A 16,827-nucleotide genomic window follows, 5' to 3' on the forward strand; every position below is an offset into this window, starting at 1 on the left:
GCCAACCCTTTCATCTAGGGGGGGACAGGCCTCTCCTAATAGATGTGGTATAGGGAAAGTGCAGAACCCCTTTAGCCCCTTCTGCACCACATTGCTGACTCTGTATATTAATATCTGTCCTTTCCACTATCTCCCCCTTATCCAACATGTCATCCTCTTATGCTTCGCTGACCGGGGGTAGAGAAATAACTCAAACGTCTCATGGAGGTTCCTGAGCAGGAATGTCTAGGATTGTTCTCCCTGCAACGCCCCTGTAAGAATAACAAAGCATAGCAGCACCTCCATTGTACATGGCACAGCTCAGTGCAGCTCCATTGTCTCCTGTAGATAGGCTTAGCCTACTTGGATTCAGTTCATTGAATGGAGGTTTCCAAGGTCCCCTCTACTGGAGCAGAACATAAAAGGCCGTGTGAGAAGGACTTGTGAGAAGTTTTCCAGAACTTGACAAGTGCTTTATGCACCGACTGTCTTCTGGGTGGCTCCGTGCCATAGGCAACACAGACATGGGGGAATCGCCGAATGTAACACTGAAGGAACTGTAAGAAATGTCTAAGGATATAATGTACAGAATGTTCTGTGTGAATGTGGCGGAGCAGGGAAAGGGGCCAAGACGTCTATAATAGAGGGAATCCATCCTGAATACAGGGCCAAAGACTGAGGGACATATAGAGAGGGAATAGAGAGAGATAGGAGGAGGAGGTAGAAGGATGGATGGATAAATAGGAGGATGGGAAAGGAAGAAAGAAAGAAAGAAAGAGAGAGAGAGAGAGAGAGAGAGAGAGAAAGAAAGAAAGAAAGAAAGAAAGAAAGAAAGAAAGAAAGAAAGAAAGAAAGAAAGAAAGAAAGAAAGAAAGAAAGAAAGAAAGAAAGAGAGGCAGACAGGTGAAAGGAAGGAATAAAACTAAGAAAACTATAACATGGATAAATAATGAAGTTAGCCAGCACTCCAAGCAATAGTGAAGAAGTGTGGGTACTTTATACACCCCCAAATCACAGCAGATACATAAAGATAGATAGATAGATAGATAGATAGATAGATAGATAGGAGATAGATAGATAGATAAATAGGAGATAGATAGATAGATAGATAGATAGATAGATAGGAGATAGATAGATAGATAGGAGATAGATAGATAGATAGATAAATAGGAGATAGATAGATAGATAGATAGATAGATAGATAGATAGATAGATAGATAGGAGATAGATAGATAGATAGATAGATAGATAGATAGATAGGAGATAGATAGATAGATAGATAGATAGATAGAAGATAGATAGATAGATAGATAGATAGGAGATAGATAGATAGATAGATAGATAGATAGATAGATAGATAGATAGATAGGAGATAGATAGGAGATAAATAGATAGATAGATAGATAGATAGATAGGAGATAGATAGATAGATAGATAGATAGATAGATAGATAGATAGATAGGAGATAGATAGATAGATAGATAGATAGATAGGAGATAGATAGGAGATAAATAGATAGATAGATAGATAGATAGATAGATAGATAGGAGATATATAGATAGATAGATAGATAGATAGATAGATAGATAGATAGATAGGAGATAGATAGATAGATGATAGATAGATAGATAGATAGATAGATAGATAGATAGATAGATAGGAGATAGATAGGAGATAGATAGATAGATAGATAGATAGATAGATAGATAGATAGATAGGAGATAGATAGATAGATAGATAGATAGATAGATAACAGATAGACAGATAGATAGATAGATAGATAGATAGATAGATAGGAGATAGATAGATAGATAGATAGATAGATAGGAGATAGATAGGAGATAGATAGATAGATAGATAGATAGATAGATAGATAGGAGATAGATAGATAGATAGATAGATAGATAGATAGATAGATAGATAGGAGATAGATAGATAGATAGATAGATAGATAGATAGATAGGAGATAGATAGATAGGAGATAGATAGATAGATAGATAGATAGATAGATAGATAGGAGATAGATAGATAGATAGATAGATAGATAGATAGATAGATAGGAGATAGATAGATAGATAGATAGATAGATAGGAGATAGATAGATAGATAGATAGGAGATAGATAGATAGATAGATAGATAGATAGATAGATAGATAGATAGGAGATAGATAGATAGGAGATAGATAGATAGATAGATAGATAGATAGATAGATAGATAGAATATTGTAAGATAAATAGACAACTATGTAAGAGATGGACAATTGGATGGATTGACAGATAATAACTAGAAATAAATAAATAAATGATAAAGTTAGATAATGGATACATAGATATTAGATAGACAGACACTTTTTCTTAGACTTCTGCAGTATACTATTTGCGGTTCAGTGAACACTTTCCATCCCTGTGGACTGTCTCGGTCTTGCGGCCTTGGTGCACTGACCTTCTCTTATTACACTTGGATATCTGACCCGTCTTATACTTGCACCATGGAAACTGTGTAATGTTATTTAACAATGACAGCTACACACCGCCATGAGACACAGTTCACACAGAATCTGTTAGATTTTGGATTGAGGAGTCTAGTTCATGTAATTACTAACATATAATATAATATGCATAGTAAAACCCAAAATAACCTGAAAGTGACACCATTATAATTACTTTTTTAATATTCTGTGATGTCACATTGTACACAATGATCTTTTTGTGTCATAGTGGGCATCACTGTGTGTTTTATCCCTGTACTGTGACATCACTCTGTGTATTATCTCTGTACTGTGACATCACTGTGTGTATTATCCTGTACTGTGACATCACTGTGTGTATTATCTCTGTACTGTGACATCACTCTGTGTATTATCTCTGTACTGTGACATCACTGTGTGTATTATCCTGTACTGTGACATCACTGTGTGTATTATCCCTGTACTGTGACACCACTGTGTGTATTATCTCTGTACTGTGACATCACTGTGTGTATTATCTCTGTACTGTGACATCACTGTGTGTATTATCTCTGTACTGTGACATCACTGTGTGTATTATCTCTGTACTGTGACATCACTGTGTGTATTATCTCTGTACTGTGACATCACTGTGTGTATTATCCTGTACTGTGACATCACTGTGTGTATTATCCTGTACTGTGACATCACTCTGTGTATTATCTCTGTACTGTGACATCACTGTGTGTATTATCCTGTACTGTGACATCACTGTGTGTATTATCTCTGTACTGTGACATCACTGTGTGTATTATCCTGTACTGTGACATCACTGTGTGTATTATCCCTGTACTGTGACACCACTGTGTGTATTATCTCTGTACTGTGACATCACTGTGTGTATTATCTCTGTACTGTGACATCACTGTGTGTATTATCTCTGTACTGTGACATCACTGTGTGTATTATCTCTGTACTGTGACATCACTGTGTGTATTATCTCTGTACTGTGACATCACTGTGTGTATTATCTCTGTACTGTGACATCACTGTGTGTATTATCCTGTACTGTGACATCACTGTGTGTATTATCCTGTACTGTGACATCACTCTGTGTATTATCTCTGTACTGTGACATCACTGTGTGTATTATCCTGTACTGTGACATCACTGTGTGTATTATCTCTGTACTGTGACATCACTGTGTGTATTATCCTGTACTGTGACATCACTGTGTGTATTATCTCTGTACTGTGACATCACTGTGTATTATCCTGTACTGTGCCATCACTGTGTGTATTACCTCTGTACTGTGACATCACTGTGTGTTTTATCCCTGTACTGTGACATCACTCTGTGTATTATCTCTGTACTGTGACATCACTGTGTGTATTATCCTGTACTGTGACATCACTGTGTGTATTATCTCTGTACTGTGACATCACTGTGTGTATTATCTCTGTACTGTGACATCACTGTGTGTATTATCCTGTACTGTGACATCACTGTGTGTATTATCCTGTACTGTGACATCACTGTGTGTATTATCCTGTACTGTGACATCACTGTGTGTATTATCCTGTACTGTGACATCACTGTGTGTATTATCCTGTACTGTGACATCACTGTGTGTATTATCCTGTACTGTGACATCACTGTGTGTATTATCCTGTACTGTGACATCACTGTGTGTATTATCCTGTACTGTGACATCACTGTGTGTATTATCCCTGTACTGTGACATCACTGTGTGTATTATCCTGTACTGTGACATCACTGTGTGTATTATCCTGTACTGTGACATCACTGTGTGTATTATCCTGTACTGTGACATCACTGTGTGTATTATCTCTGTACTGTGACATCACTGTGTGTTTTATCCCTGTACTGTGACATCACTCTGTGTATTATCTCTGTACTGTGACATCACTGTGTGTATTATCCTGTACTGTGACATCACTGTGTGTATTATCTCTGTACTGTGACATCACTGTGTGTATTATCTCTGTACTGTGACATCACTGTGTGTATTATCCTGTACTGTGACATCACTGTGTGTATTATCCTGTACTGTGACATCACTGTGTGTATTATCCTGTACTGTGACATCACTGTGTGTATTATCCTGTACTGTGACATCACTGTGTGTATTATCTCTGTACTGTGACATCACTGTGTGTTTTATCCCTGTACTGTGACATCACTCTGTGTATTATCTCTGTACTGTGACATCACTCTGTGTATTATCCTGTACTGTGACATCACTGTGTGTATTATCCTGTACTGTGACATCACTGTGTGTATTATCCTGTACTGTGACATCACTGTGTGTATTATCCCTGTACTGTGACATCACTGTGTGTATTATCCTGTACTGTGACATCACTGTGTGTATTATCCTGTACTGTGACATCACTGTGTGTATTATCCTGTACTGTGACATCACTGTGTGTATTATCCTGTACTGTGACATCACTGTGTGTATTATCTCTGTACTGTGACATCACTGTGTGTATTATCCTGTACTGTGACATCACTGTGTGTATTATCTCTGTACTGTGACATCACTGTGTGTATTATCCCTGTACTGTGACATCACTGTGTGTATTATCTCTGTACTGTGACATCACTGTGTGTATTATCCTGTACTGTGACATCACTGTGTGTATTATCTCTGTACTGTGACATTACTGTGTGTATTATCCTGTACTGTGACATCACTGTGTGTATTATCCTGTACTGTGACATCACTGTGTGTATTATCCCTGTACTGTGACATCACTGTGTGTATTATCTCTGTACTGTGACATCACTGTGTGTATTATCCTGTACTGTGACATCACTGTGTGTATTATCTCTGTACTGTGACATCACTGTGTGTATTATCTCTGTACTGTGACATCACTGTGTGTATTATCCTGTACTGTGACATCACTGTGTGTATTATCCCTGTACTGTGACATCACTGTGTGTATTATCTCTGTACTGTGACATCACTGTGTGTATTATCCTGTACTGTGACATCACTGTGTGTATTATCTCTGTACTGTGACATCACTGTGTGTATTATCCTGTACTGTGACATCACTGTGTGTATTATCCCTGTACTGTGACATCACTGTGTGTATTATCTCTGTACTGTGACATCACTGTGTGTATTATCCTGTACTGTGACATCACTGTGTGTATTATCTCTGTACTGTGACATCACTGTGTGTATTATCTCTGTACTGTGACATCACTGTGTGTATTATCCCTGTACTGTGACATCACTGTGTGTATTATCCTGTACTGTGACATCACTGTGTGTATTATCTCTGTACTGTGACATCACTGTGTGTATTATCTCTGTACTGTGACATCACTGTGTGTATTATCCTGTACTATGACATCACTGTGTGTATTATCTCTGTACTGTGACATCACTGTGTGTATTATCCCTGTACTGTGACATCACTGTGTGTATTATCCTGTACTGTGACATCACTGTGTGTATTATCCCTGTACTGTGACATCACTGTGTGTATTATCCTGTACTGTGACATCACTGTGTGTATTATCTCTGTACTGTGACATCACTGTGTGTATTATCCCTGTACTGTGACATCACTGTGTGTATTATCCTGTACTGTGACATCACTGTGTGTATTATCCTGTACTGTGACATCACTGTGTGTATTATTATGGTTTGTCTCATCCCTTTTCTGCTGTGTGACCCTTTGTTAGGTCACCATCTCTTGGCGATAGTTGTCTCACATTCTGGAGGCCCCGCCCTGTCCTGCCTTATACAGACAGCCCATTGATAAGAGTGGACACTGTGTAATTCTTCTTGTTCCCAGTAGAGGCGCTGCAGGTAAACACTTCCTACCAGGTTTCCACCAGACTGCTGCTTATTGCTGGAGATCCCAGGAGAACACTTTGCAATTATAATATTGTCAAGGGAGCCATCTAACAAGTAGAAATTGGAGACCCCCTTTAAGGACAATCTCTCTCTGTCAGTGCACTGAGGCAGAATACATACATCTAAATGTTTTAGCAATGAAGATGGCAGCGGAGGCGCGAAATAAGCGCTGGCATGGAGGAGATAAGATGTAGGATGGAAATAATGAGTTTAGAAGCAGCAGGAAAAAACTGTAACAATTAGACACAACAATCGCAGACGAGCAAATTACCGACTCCTACGGCTCATTATACCGGATCGGTGCAGACGCTGGAGACGACTGATCTGAGGATTCACAGAAACGCAGCAAGTACACAAAGTGGAGGACTGAAGGCTTATACACAGGAGAGGAGAGAACATACACCACAGCCGGACCAATATAGGCCCAGATTTCAATCTCATGAACCCTATGGACAGATACCACAACCCCTGTACCCTGTCACCCCCAGTCCCCCATTCTCAATTGGACGGTCAGAGATAGCCAAGTACAGAGCTCTGCAGTTCTATAGATTCTCAATGGATTTGCAGCATGCATGTGTGACCACCAGTCTATACAAAATGGGGACTTGTAATTGGCGGGATTCCCTGCAATTGAACCCTAAAAGTTGTTCTTCTAGTCCGGCCTCTTTAAAGGGATCCCATCATTAAAACACAATTTTTTGTGACTAACATGTAGGAACAACCTTAAGAAAGGCTATTCTTTTCCTACCTCGGGCCACGGCGACTGCACATGCCCACTGTGTACGCGGCCATTTTCTTGTGGCTTCGGGCATGCACAGTCGGCTCTGCCCGAGGCCTAGAAGATTCACCACCAGCGCCGGAAGAAGACGCGTGAAGAGGTCGTTCCTGAAGAAGATGGAGGCGGCGCTGGGGAGTTCTCTTGCAGCATTGGGGACGCCCCCAGTGCTGTTTGAGCACTAGGGCCCGACCCCAGTGCTGCGAGAGAACTCATTTGCATACCGACAAAAACCGTGATTTATTCCGAACGATGGCGCACAGGACACTTCTAAAGGTAGGAGAAGAATAGCCTTTCTTAAGGCTATTCCTACGTGTAAGTCACAAAATAATTTTTTGCAATTTTTTTAATCCAGGGGGCGCCACTCCAGTCATTGTTAATATTACTGAAAAATCTCCCAGAATTCCACTCTTCACACCTCGCTCCTGCCAAGGTTTAATTATGAATGAACTGATTTCCTTATATAGATATGTAGATACCGCCGGCCGCCTCGCATCGCCCTCACCCACATTTGGGCTGATGATGAAGATTTCGGCTGGATGAGAACATTGGCTTGTGCTGCAGACAAAAGGTTGGCTCGGGGCTCGCCAGCCGCATCTGGAACATTAAAAGGTTTTCTAAATACACGGTCACCGGATGGCTGGGCGGCGCGCATTCACCATCGGTTTGCCCTGCAGATACAATTAACCCCTGGAGAGCCCTAATCTTGAAAGAAGTGATGAAGACGAAAGCCAAGACAGAGCGAGGGGCCATTATCCCGACCAGAGACGCACGTGCTTCATTCTTAGGAGGAAGCGGGGGGGGCTTGTTTTTTTTTTATCATTGCTCTGTAATGAGTCTTAGGTGAGAGTATATTTAAGGCTGGAGACGTCGTTCTCGGAAAACTCATTAATTATGCAGAAGCTTCGGCTGTGCCGTCGTATGTAAAGTACAGCGTGTCTACCTACGGGACCAGGCTCCGGAACGATGCACTAAAATAACACTATTTACTGTCAGGAGCCCGGGCCTGCTCCAGCAATGCAACCAAATGTCTGCAATAAAAGTACATACAAGATGCCCTGAGGGCCTGAACCGCCAAGAGGACTGTCCATATTACCATGATGACGCTACAAAAACACTACCCACCGGAACAAGTCACCCCGGCCTACACTGTGACACCACCATCTTGGAAGACCCCTTACACCAGGGTGGGGTCACCTCAGCCTACACTGTGACATCACCATCTTGGAAGACCCCTTACACCAGGGGTGGGGTCACCCCAGCCTACATTGTGACATCACCATCTTGGAAGACCCCTTACACCAGGGGTGGGGTCACCCCGGCCTACACTGTGACATCACCATCCAGGGGTGGGAAAACCTCTCCAGGGGCCAATATCTGATTCTAAGAGGTCAGCCATTAAGAACCTCCATAGGCCCAGAAATATGTGTGTCAGTGCTAAGATTGTATGGACATTGGCCACCAGCCTGGTGGGATTTGTCCAGATCTGCCTTATAGGGGTTTTCACAATAAAGATCTGCATTAGAGACATGCTGTGACCCATGACAAGAATGGTGGTCTGCAAGTGGCCCCAAAAGTTCCATATGAATAGAATGGTGGGGGCGCACCGTTCTCTTCATAACAATGGGTCTTCCGAAATGGTGAACTACACAGAAGTGAATGGAGTGGGGGCCGAGCATGGGCGCTTACAGACTCCTCTCCTACCACTAGTAATCAGACATTTTTCCCTATCCAATCCATAGGATAGGTCATCAATTGAAGATCAGTGGAGGTCTGACATCTGGGCCCCCCGCTGATCAGCTGTTTGAAGCAGTAGAAGCACTTCCACTTTGGGCCATGTGACGTCACATTTATTGGTCACGTGGTCTGTTCACATCTCAGTCCCATTCAAGTGAAAGAAGCTGAGCTGTAATACCAAGCATAACCACTATACAATGTACAGCGCTGCGCTTGGTAGTTTAAAAGGCCTTGATAACCCCTTTAACACTGGCCATACACATTGGAGTAACGTTGGCTGAACCTGCCGATCACGTAATGGTGCAGAATTACAAAAACTGCAAGAAAAACTGATGTTTTCGCAAAAAACAGCCAATCAGAGACCAGAATATGGAATGAAAGCTGTACTGCGATTGGTGGATACAGGCAACAAAGATAGCATTCAGAGCATACAGACACTCGGCTCTGTACGGAGGGGTAGATGATTGGACTGAAAGATATCTAACGTGTATGGATAGTATTTCGCTAGGTGCACGGACCACTTGCTAGTCTCTAGGACTCGTCATCGTCAACACTATAACAATGGCCGCCAACACAACATTAATGACCAAACAGAAGAGGTCATCCGGGGATAGCACACAAGCCACGGCGATCACAGACACAACACCAGATACGTCAATCACTATCCAATCCAATAGATTTATCAGGGTCAGTGCAGAGTCAATGGATGTTTATTGAATATCGCAGGGAAGAGGTCGTCTTGTGGTGCTGCCACGTGGACCTTGGGTAGAACTTTACACCGACCTAGTCTTATGGACGCCCCATGGTAAAAATTAGGAACTGGCAGCCCAATACACATATACTGGAACCAGAATTAAATCATACTTATATAAGGGAAATAACACTCCAATTTACAAAATTACAAAAATTCATCCCATGCTCAATAGAATTTTTGATATCTGAGGGTGAACCAAGAACACATCTTCCCCGTTCTCTTAGGGCTCAGGCTACACAGTGACTTTTGGTCACAGATACGTTGCGACATTACCATCATGTCACTGCCGGAGGAGATTCATGAACGTGTAGAATGAATGTTTTTGTAAATCTGCTCCATCATGTTTTTCCTACAAGGCCGCACGTGACTATGAAACCCAACCTGGTTTGTGACGGTCAGACGGTCGTCCACCACCTTGTTTCTATGGAGAAATTGTGAGGTTGCACTTACGCGGAGACTTTAACGAAAAACGTGGGCAACAAAAAGTTTCCGAGTAGTTCGATCGTTCATGGGAAAAGCTCCCCAAAGATACCACTCGGCTCCCATTTATCTCAGGTCTGTGGATGAGCTGATACAGACAACTGGAATGTAGAATCATTATGTAAAATAATATAAAAAAAAAAATCTAAAAATTCCAAACCTAAAAGGTCTTATTTTGGGGATTTCGCAGAGCTTGGGCCATTACTACGCTCACTTCTGAGGTCTTATTTCTCTTAGCATAATTTCCAGACAATTCCTATCAAGCTGTCAATAGGAGTCGACATGGAGACTCGCCAGCTGACAAGTCTTACAGGTTAAATGAGAGAAAACGGAACGGATGAGGTTTCTTTTCTCCTATCAAAAGGAAAAAATCAGCACATTTCTAGGCATATTATATAAAGCTATAATTTACCATGGGATCCTAAATGGGAATGACAGCAGCGAAGCCGAGGTGAACCGAGGTAACCCATCGCAAATTATGTTGTGTAGAAGGACAGCAAAAACATTCTTACAAAAATTTTCATCCTACAAAATTGGCCTTCGAAGGTGAAGGAATTGGGGGTACGTCTAGATCGGATACTACTATGAATAATACAGACAAGCACTTACCCGATACCGTGACCAACATTGACGCCATCAAGGGACGGTTGTTGTCCAGTTTCCGGCTGAGCTTCAATTCCCCGCTGGAGTGATTGACTATCAACAAATTTAGCTCATTCCCACGTTCAAAGGTGTAGAAGAGTCTGTCGGACACATCAGGGTCATACGCCGGTATCTTCCCAATGACCCCAGAGGGAAACGTGTTGGAGTTGTTGGAGATGTAATTATTGAAGAGTATCTGGAAGTTCTTCAGAACGGGAGAATTGTCATTTTGATCGATCAGCTTAATATGGACGGTGGCTCTGCTAACCAGAGGGGCCGAGGTGGCCTGAACCACGATGACATACTCAGGTTTGGTCTCATAGTCCAAATCAATGAGAGCGGTTAGCTCTCCAGAAAAGAAATCCATTTGGAAAATTTCGGGAATGTTACCTTCCACTATCTGATACATGATCTGGGCATTTGGACCTTCGTCAGGATCCAAAGCTTTGATCCTTCCAACTACTGAGCCAACAATACTATTTTCCTTCACAAAGACCTCAAATTCATCTGCGGGGAAGACAGGGGCATTGTCATTGACATCTTGAACTGCTACTTGAATTCGGACTGGGCTTCTCTGCGGAGGGATACCCCTATCTACCGCATAGGCCGTCAGCTCGTAGAAGGGAACAGTTTCCCGGTCCAACTTCCGTACAGTACGAATGATACCTGAGGTTGGTTCAATTGTAAAATCCCCATCTCCATCTTCTCCATTTTGGAAAGTATATTGTACCCTTCCATTGGCATGGGAATCCCGGTCGGTGGCAGAAATCTGAAGGACACTTGTGAAGGGCGGAGCGTCCTCTGAGACTATCCCATGATATTGCGTGTTGAGAAACTGAGGGGCATTATCATTGACATCATTAACCATTATTTCTACGTAGGTGGTGTCAGACTTTTGGGGAATTCCATTATCTTTTGCCACTACGGCAAGGCTGTACGTCATCTGATCCTCATAGTCTAGGGGGGCATTGAGTGTGATGGCTCCACTGTCTGGATGGATACGAAATTGAGGGATATTGTCTTCCAGAAGGTAAGTGATCCTGGCATTCTCCCCCACGTCATCATCGGTAGCACTGATTATAACCACAGTGCTTCCAATGGGACGATCCTCATTGACATCGACTGTGTAGTGGGCACTCTGAAAGACCGGCCGGTGAGTGTTGGCATCAGTGATGTTGATATGGACATAACAGTTATCATGCAGGATGCGGTCGGAAGCCGTCACCGTAAGAACATAACGTCTTTCCTGTTTGTAGTCCAGGGGCAATGACAAAGTGATTAACCCTGCTCCACCCTGAGTAGTGATGGCAAAGCGGTTGCGAGTATTCCCCCCGGTGATCTGATAGGAGATGATGCTGTTGACATCCCTGTCTATGGCGGTGACACTAAGCACGCTGGTGCCCACACTGGCATCTTCATTCAGACGTATAAAATATTCCCTTTGGGTAAACTCAGGCCGATTGTCATTCACATCCAAGATGGTGATGGTGACACTGGCGGAAGCAGACAGAGGAGGGTTACCATGATCCCGAGCCTCAACCCCAAACAAGTAGCGTTCTTCAGTCTCTCTATCCAGCTGTCCGCTCACGGTGATCCACCCTGTGGCGCTGTTGATTACAAATGGAGTTTTGGATGAGATTCCAAGTAACTTGTATTCCATACGGGCATTTTCACCATAATCGGCATCAACAGCTTGGATGTGAATCACAGAGTGACCCAAGGGGACATTTTCTAGCACATTGACTTGAAAGGGGGTACTGACAAAGATGGGAGCATGGTCATTAATGTCTATGACTTGTACGCTTATCATGCCGGTGTTGTTGGAAAGGGGAGGGCGGCCGGAGTCCTGGGCACGAACTCTTAGAGTATACTCCCTCTCTGTTTCAAAGTCTAGGGGGGTTATGACCTGTATGGCGCCATTCATGCTGTCAATGGAGAACTGCCCCCTGCTATTACCACTAATCATATTATAGTGGACCACCCCATTACTGTCCTTATCTAGATCCGTGGCCGTGACCCTTAAAATCTCAGTATGTGGTTTGATATCTTCTCTGATCTGCACGATGTAGCGCTTCTCACTAAATTGGGGTACATTATCGTTTTCGTCTAATACGGTAATCTCAACCTTCACAGTAGATGACCTGGGGCCGGGGTCTTTCCCTTGATCACTGGCTTCCACAATCAATGAGTATTTTTCCCGCTTCTCCCGGTCTACCTGTCCGCTGGTGGTGATTAAACCAGACCTGGCATCTATCTCAAAGACTGAATGGGCAGCTTGTTCATTGACAAACCGATACTTAATATTGGCGTTGGCTTGAGAGTCAATATCGGTGGCCCTCAGCTGCAATATGGGGTACCCCTCTTCTACGTTTTCCCTAATGCTCTCTCTGTACTCCGTCTGCTCAAATGTTGGGCTATGGTCATTTTTGTCAGTGACGGTAACGGCCACCATAGTGGTTGCCGACAAACGAGGACTCCCGTGGTCTATGGCTGTGACTCGAAAATAATGGAGATCCATGTTTTCCCTGTCTAGGATTTCCGTGGTGGAGATTAAACCTGTCACTGAATCTATACTGAAGAGCTCTAAAGATTTGCTATTCATCAAGGCGTCCATAGTGTACACCACCCTCCCTGATTCCCCGGTATCTGGGTCTTGGGCTGTCATGGTTATCACAGGGGTCCCAGGGGGCTGATTTTCGGCCACCTGAACCTGATAATTATATTGGGGGAAGTGAGGATGCCGGTTGGCTGCCCTGCGTGTTCTTATTAATGGAAGGGATGCCCTTTCTCTTCTCCTCCCACTGATCCCCTGCTTGACATCGTGTGTATGTGATATATGAGGGAGGGGGAAAGGACTCGGCTGCATTGCTTTGCTGCCGGATAATTGCTGTTGAGTGTACAGGTCAATATTTGGAAGCTTCCCCAGGCCGGATAGTGGAAAAGTAGTTTTTAAGCAACCTTTGGTGGTGTTAAATGGGAAATACACAGAACAAGGTTCTTTCGGGGACAGGAGAGCTGAGGGCTGTGCAGGAGCAGCTGCAGCCACCCCGGGAGCTGTCTGATCTGCTGGTGCTGAAATATCCTCTCTCCACGTGTTGTCCCCGGGCGGATCTCTCCAGCAATCCTGGATGCCACTCAACCATCTCAGACCCTGGAGGAGGTCGCAGGACCGGCCACCTGCAGATCCACCCCCAGACCGACCACCATCCGGTAATCCAGAACAAGCGTAAACAGACAGATGAGTAGCCCCATTGATACAGATCACTGACGGATGATGAGTGGAGTATTCCAATGTGTAACAGTCCGATCTTCCCCATTTCATATCAGATAATTTATGCCACCATGGATAAGGACGTCTCCGTTGACAGCGCCGGATGACTTGCGGGTTTATACATAGCACAACCAGATGGGGGTCTTCCGAAATAGCAAAAATCAGGCAATCCCCAGTTACATTCCTCTCCCTGGGAGATCCGTGCACCCCTTGGTCATCCGTACAGTAAAACAAACCACACGAGTCCCCGCGATCCTGACCGCTTTTAACCATTACAATCCCCAGAGTAGTACAATGTCCATCCACATTCATGTCACCGCTGTCATTGTCCCGGGTCCGGTGCCCACCTCCCGAAAAACTTCTACAAAAGCAACGTACGGGGAAGACAAGTGGACAGTTCAGGTTGGAAAGGCAACTACTGTTAATTTTCAGAGCACTGACGTACCTGTCACTCTTACTGACCACAATGTGTTGTAATGAACTCCTCTTAAACATTGTCCTATTGCTTGGCGCGGCGGCGCTGAACGTTAATAGTATTGGCTGGCAGTGTCGTAAAAGAACCAGAATGTCTTTACTGTGGTTTTTAAGGCAATGGGGTCCGAAGGTGAGCAGACAATCCATAGGTAGCACATTTGATTTTGTAATCCAATGGCGGGGACGGGGGACCCCTTTGGTCTTGTGGCCCTTGGTCCTTATAATAATGCAGGCTGGAGGCACAGAGATGGAATTTGGCAGGTGAAAGCAGGCGCCAGGTCCGTGCATTGCTTTCCCCCTGCAGCCTCCTACAGGAACGCACCTGCACGCATTGAGCTGGCGTGACCCCCAAGTTCTGTGAATGCACTTTGCAAGGTTGCACCCAGGTAATTGTCCAGGCATCCTCCTTGCTAAAGGTCCCCGGCCAAGGTTTGCATGCCGGCTGCCATTGCCTCTGGCCTGATGGGCTTCCTCCATGCACTGAGCCCCCTTGATGTCAGCCAGCAGCTGCAGCAGCCTTGCCACACAAGCCCCCTGCTCCACAATGCACCTGACTGGAGGAGGGCTGAGGCTCCCAGGGCTCTCCCAGCTTCCTGCATGCTTCTCCAGGCTGTAAGTGAACAAAGGGCTGGAGAGGAGGAGAAGCAGCTGGAAGAGATGCAAAGACAGGCTTGTTCCCAGCAGCAGAGCAGCCATAGTATCCCTCCTTGTCCTCCTGGCACAGAGCAGCCCTCAGTGGGCAGCAGTGCTCCCCTCCCCCGGTCCTCCTGTCTGTCTCCTTGCCTTGGCAGCTACCATCTACTCGGTGCTTCCCAGACTCTCCGGGCGCAGCATCTCCTCACCCTCCCTTCATTCAACACCAACATGGCTCCCGGCAACCCTAATGGTCCGCTCCACCCCAGCTCCCTACCCTCCCCCCTTTACTAGAGTAAGGAGTTGGTAGATGCCGATGCGCAGGCGCAGTGGCGGCCGCTGAGTCAGTCACAATTAGTGCGGACGCCATGTTTAGTGTTGGCAGCCGGCTGAGCTGTCCGGGGTACTGAAGGCAGATGGACGTGACCTAGTCCTGGGAGTCTCGCACGAATATACAGAATATACACTGTGTGCTAATGTTATAGACAGGGCGGGAAGACATTGAAAACACGGCACTGAGAATGAAATAGTCTGGTTTTATAGCAACCAATCAGAGTCCACCTTACATTTTCCAAGGTCAGTTTAGAACATTAAAGCTGAATCCTCATTGGCTGCTCTCTATACAGTCAAGTGACATCATGTGATCTCCTCACTACTATCCCTAATGGTGGCGGCTGTTGCTAGGTTACAGAGCAAACTGATTCGCAGCGCAGCCATGCTGCAAAATATTCTCGGGGCTTCCTAATAATGATGTTACTCTTAGAGAATGCTAGGCTCATATCTGTCCTGGGAGTCGATCTCTAGCCACCGCAGGTCCACCTTTATCCAACTTTTTCGTCCGGCGATATTAGTTCCAAAAAACGGACACTCGCCAGCCCCCATTACAGTCAACGGGGTCCCTCAGGCTCCATTTGTCAGTCATAGAATGGACACAATGGCGCCGATGTGGACACGGTAGAGTCGAGTAGTAAAAACCACGGTGTCATTACATGACAAACTCAGCTCTGCTACATCTGTGTCACAGGACAGGACTAACCCTGGAGATTGTATTAGGTGTGCACGAGCTTCAATCCAGGCCCAGGTGGCAGAAACAAAGACATTCAGAGGTGTGGAAAGGAAGAATGGCGAGACCTCTAGCAAACCTGCCGCAGCGAAAAAAAAAAAAGAAAAGTTTTTTAAAGCGAAATTCCCTTGGTATTCGTCGCCTATTTTCTTGCTATTTCACCTATTGTATTGCTAAGAGAAGAACCCACAGCAAAAAAAAAAAAACAACAAAAAACAACCCAAAAAAATACACAGAAGCAGCAGCAGCAGCAGCAGCAGCGCGGGTCAGTGTGTGCAAGTGGTGAGACAATACATAGACTGGGGATCATCTGCCTTATAACATCGCTCTGCCTGTCATATCTATCTAGTAATATCTCTATATCCATCTAGTACGTATCTCATATCTGCCTTGTAATGTCTACCGTATCAGTCACATTATCAATATATTCTGTAATATCGATTATCTGTCTTATCTCTCATATCTATACTGTATATCATGTAATATCTATATCTAATATCGCTCATAATATATATCCATCCTGTCATTTCTAGCCATCTATTTCTCCAGTATCATGCTCACGTTATATCTATATCCTGCAATGTCTGATATGTCTTATCTATCATATTTATATCTTATAGTTACCTCTCTCATAATATTTATCTATCTTGTAACATCTCTCATTTGTCTCA

At 44.1% G+C, this 16,827-nt stretch overlaps 1 protein-coding gene across 1 annotated transcript in view; it reads right to left on the minus strand.

The window, feature by feature from the left end:
- CELSR3 (cadherin EGF LAG seven-pass G-type receptor 3) overlaps nt 1–15,348 on the minus strand; it is an 80,882-nt gene extending 65,534 nt beyond the window's left edge. The window contains exon 1 of the mRNA XM_075286287.1: nt 10,683–15,348. Coding sequence (XP_075142388.1) covers nt 10,683–15,156 — 4,474 coding nt within the window. The 5' untranslated portion in view covers nt 15,157–15,348. The remainder of the gene's footprint in view (nt 1–10,682) is intronic.
- Nucleotides 15,349–16,827: the final 1,479 nt, after the last annotated feature.

Source organism: Leptodactylus fuscus, chromosome 9 (genome assembly GCF_031893055.1).
Source record: "Leptodactylus fuscus isolate aLepFus1 chromosome 9, aLepFus1.hap2, whole genome shotgun sequence".
NCBI classification, from domain to species: Eukaryota; Metazoa; Chordata; class Amphibia; order Anura; family Leptodactylidae; genus Leptodactylus; species Leptodactylus fuscus.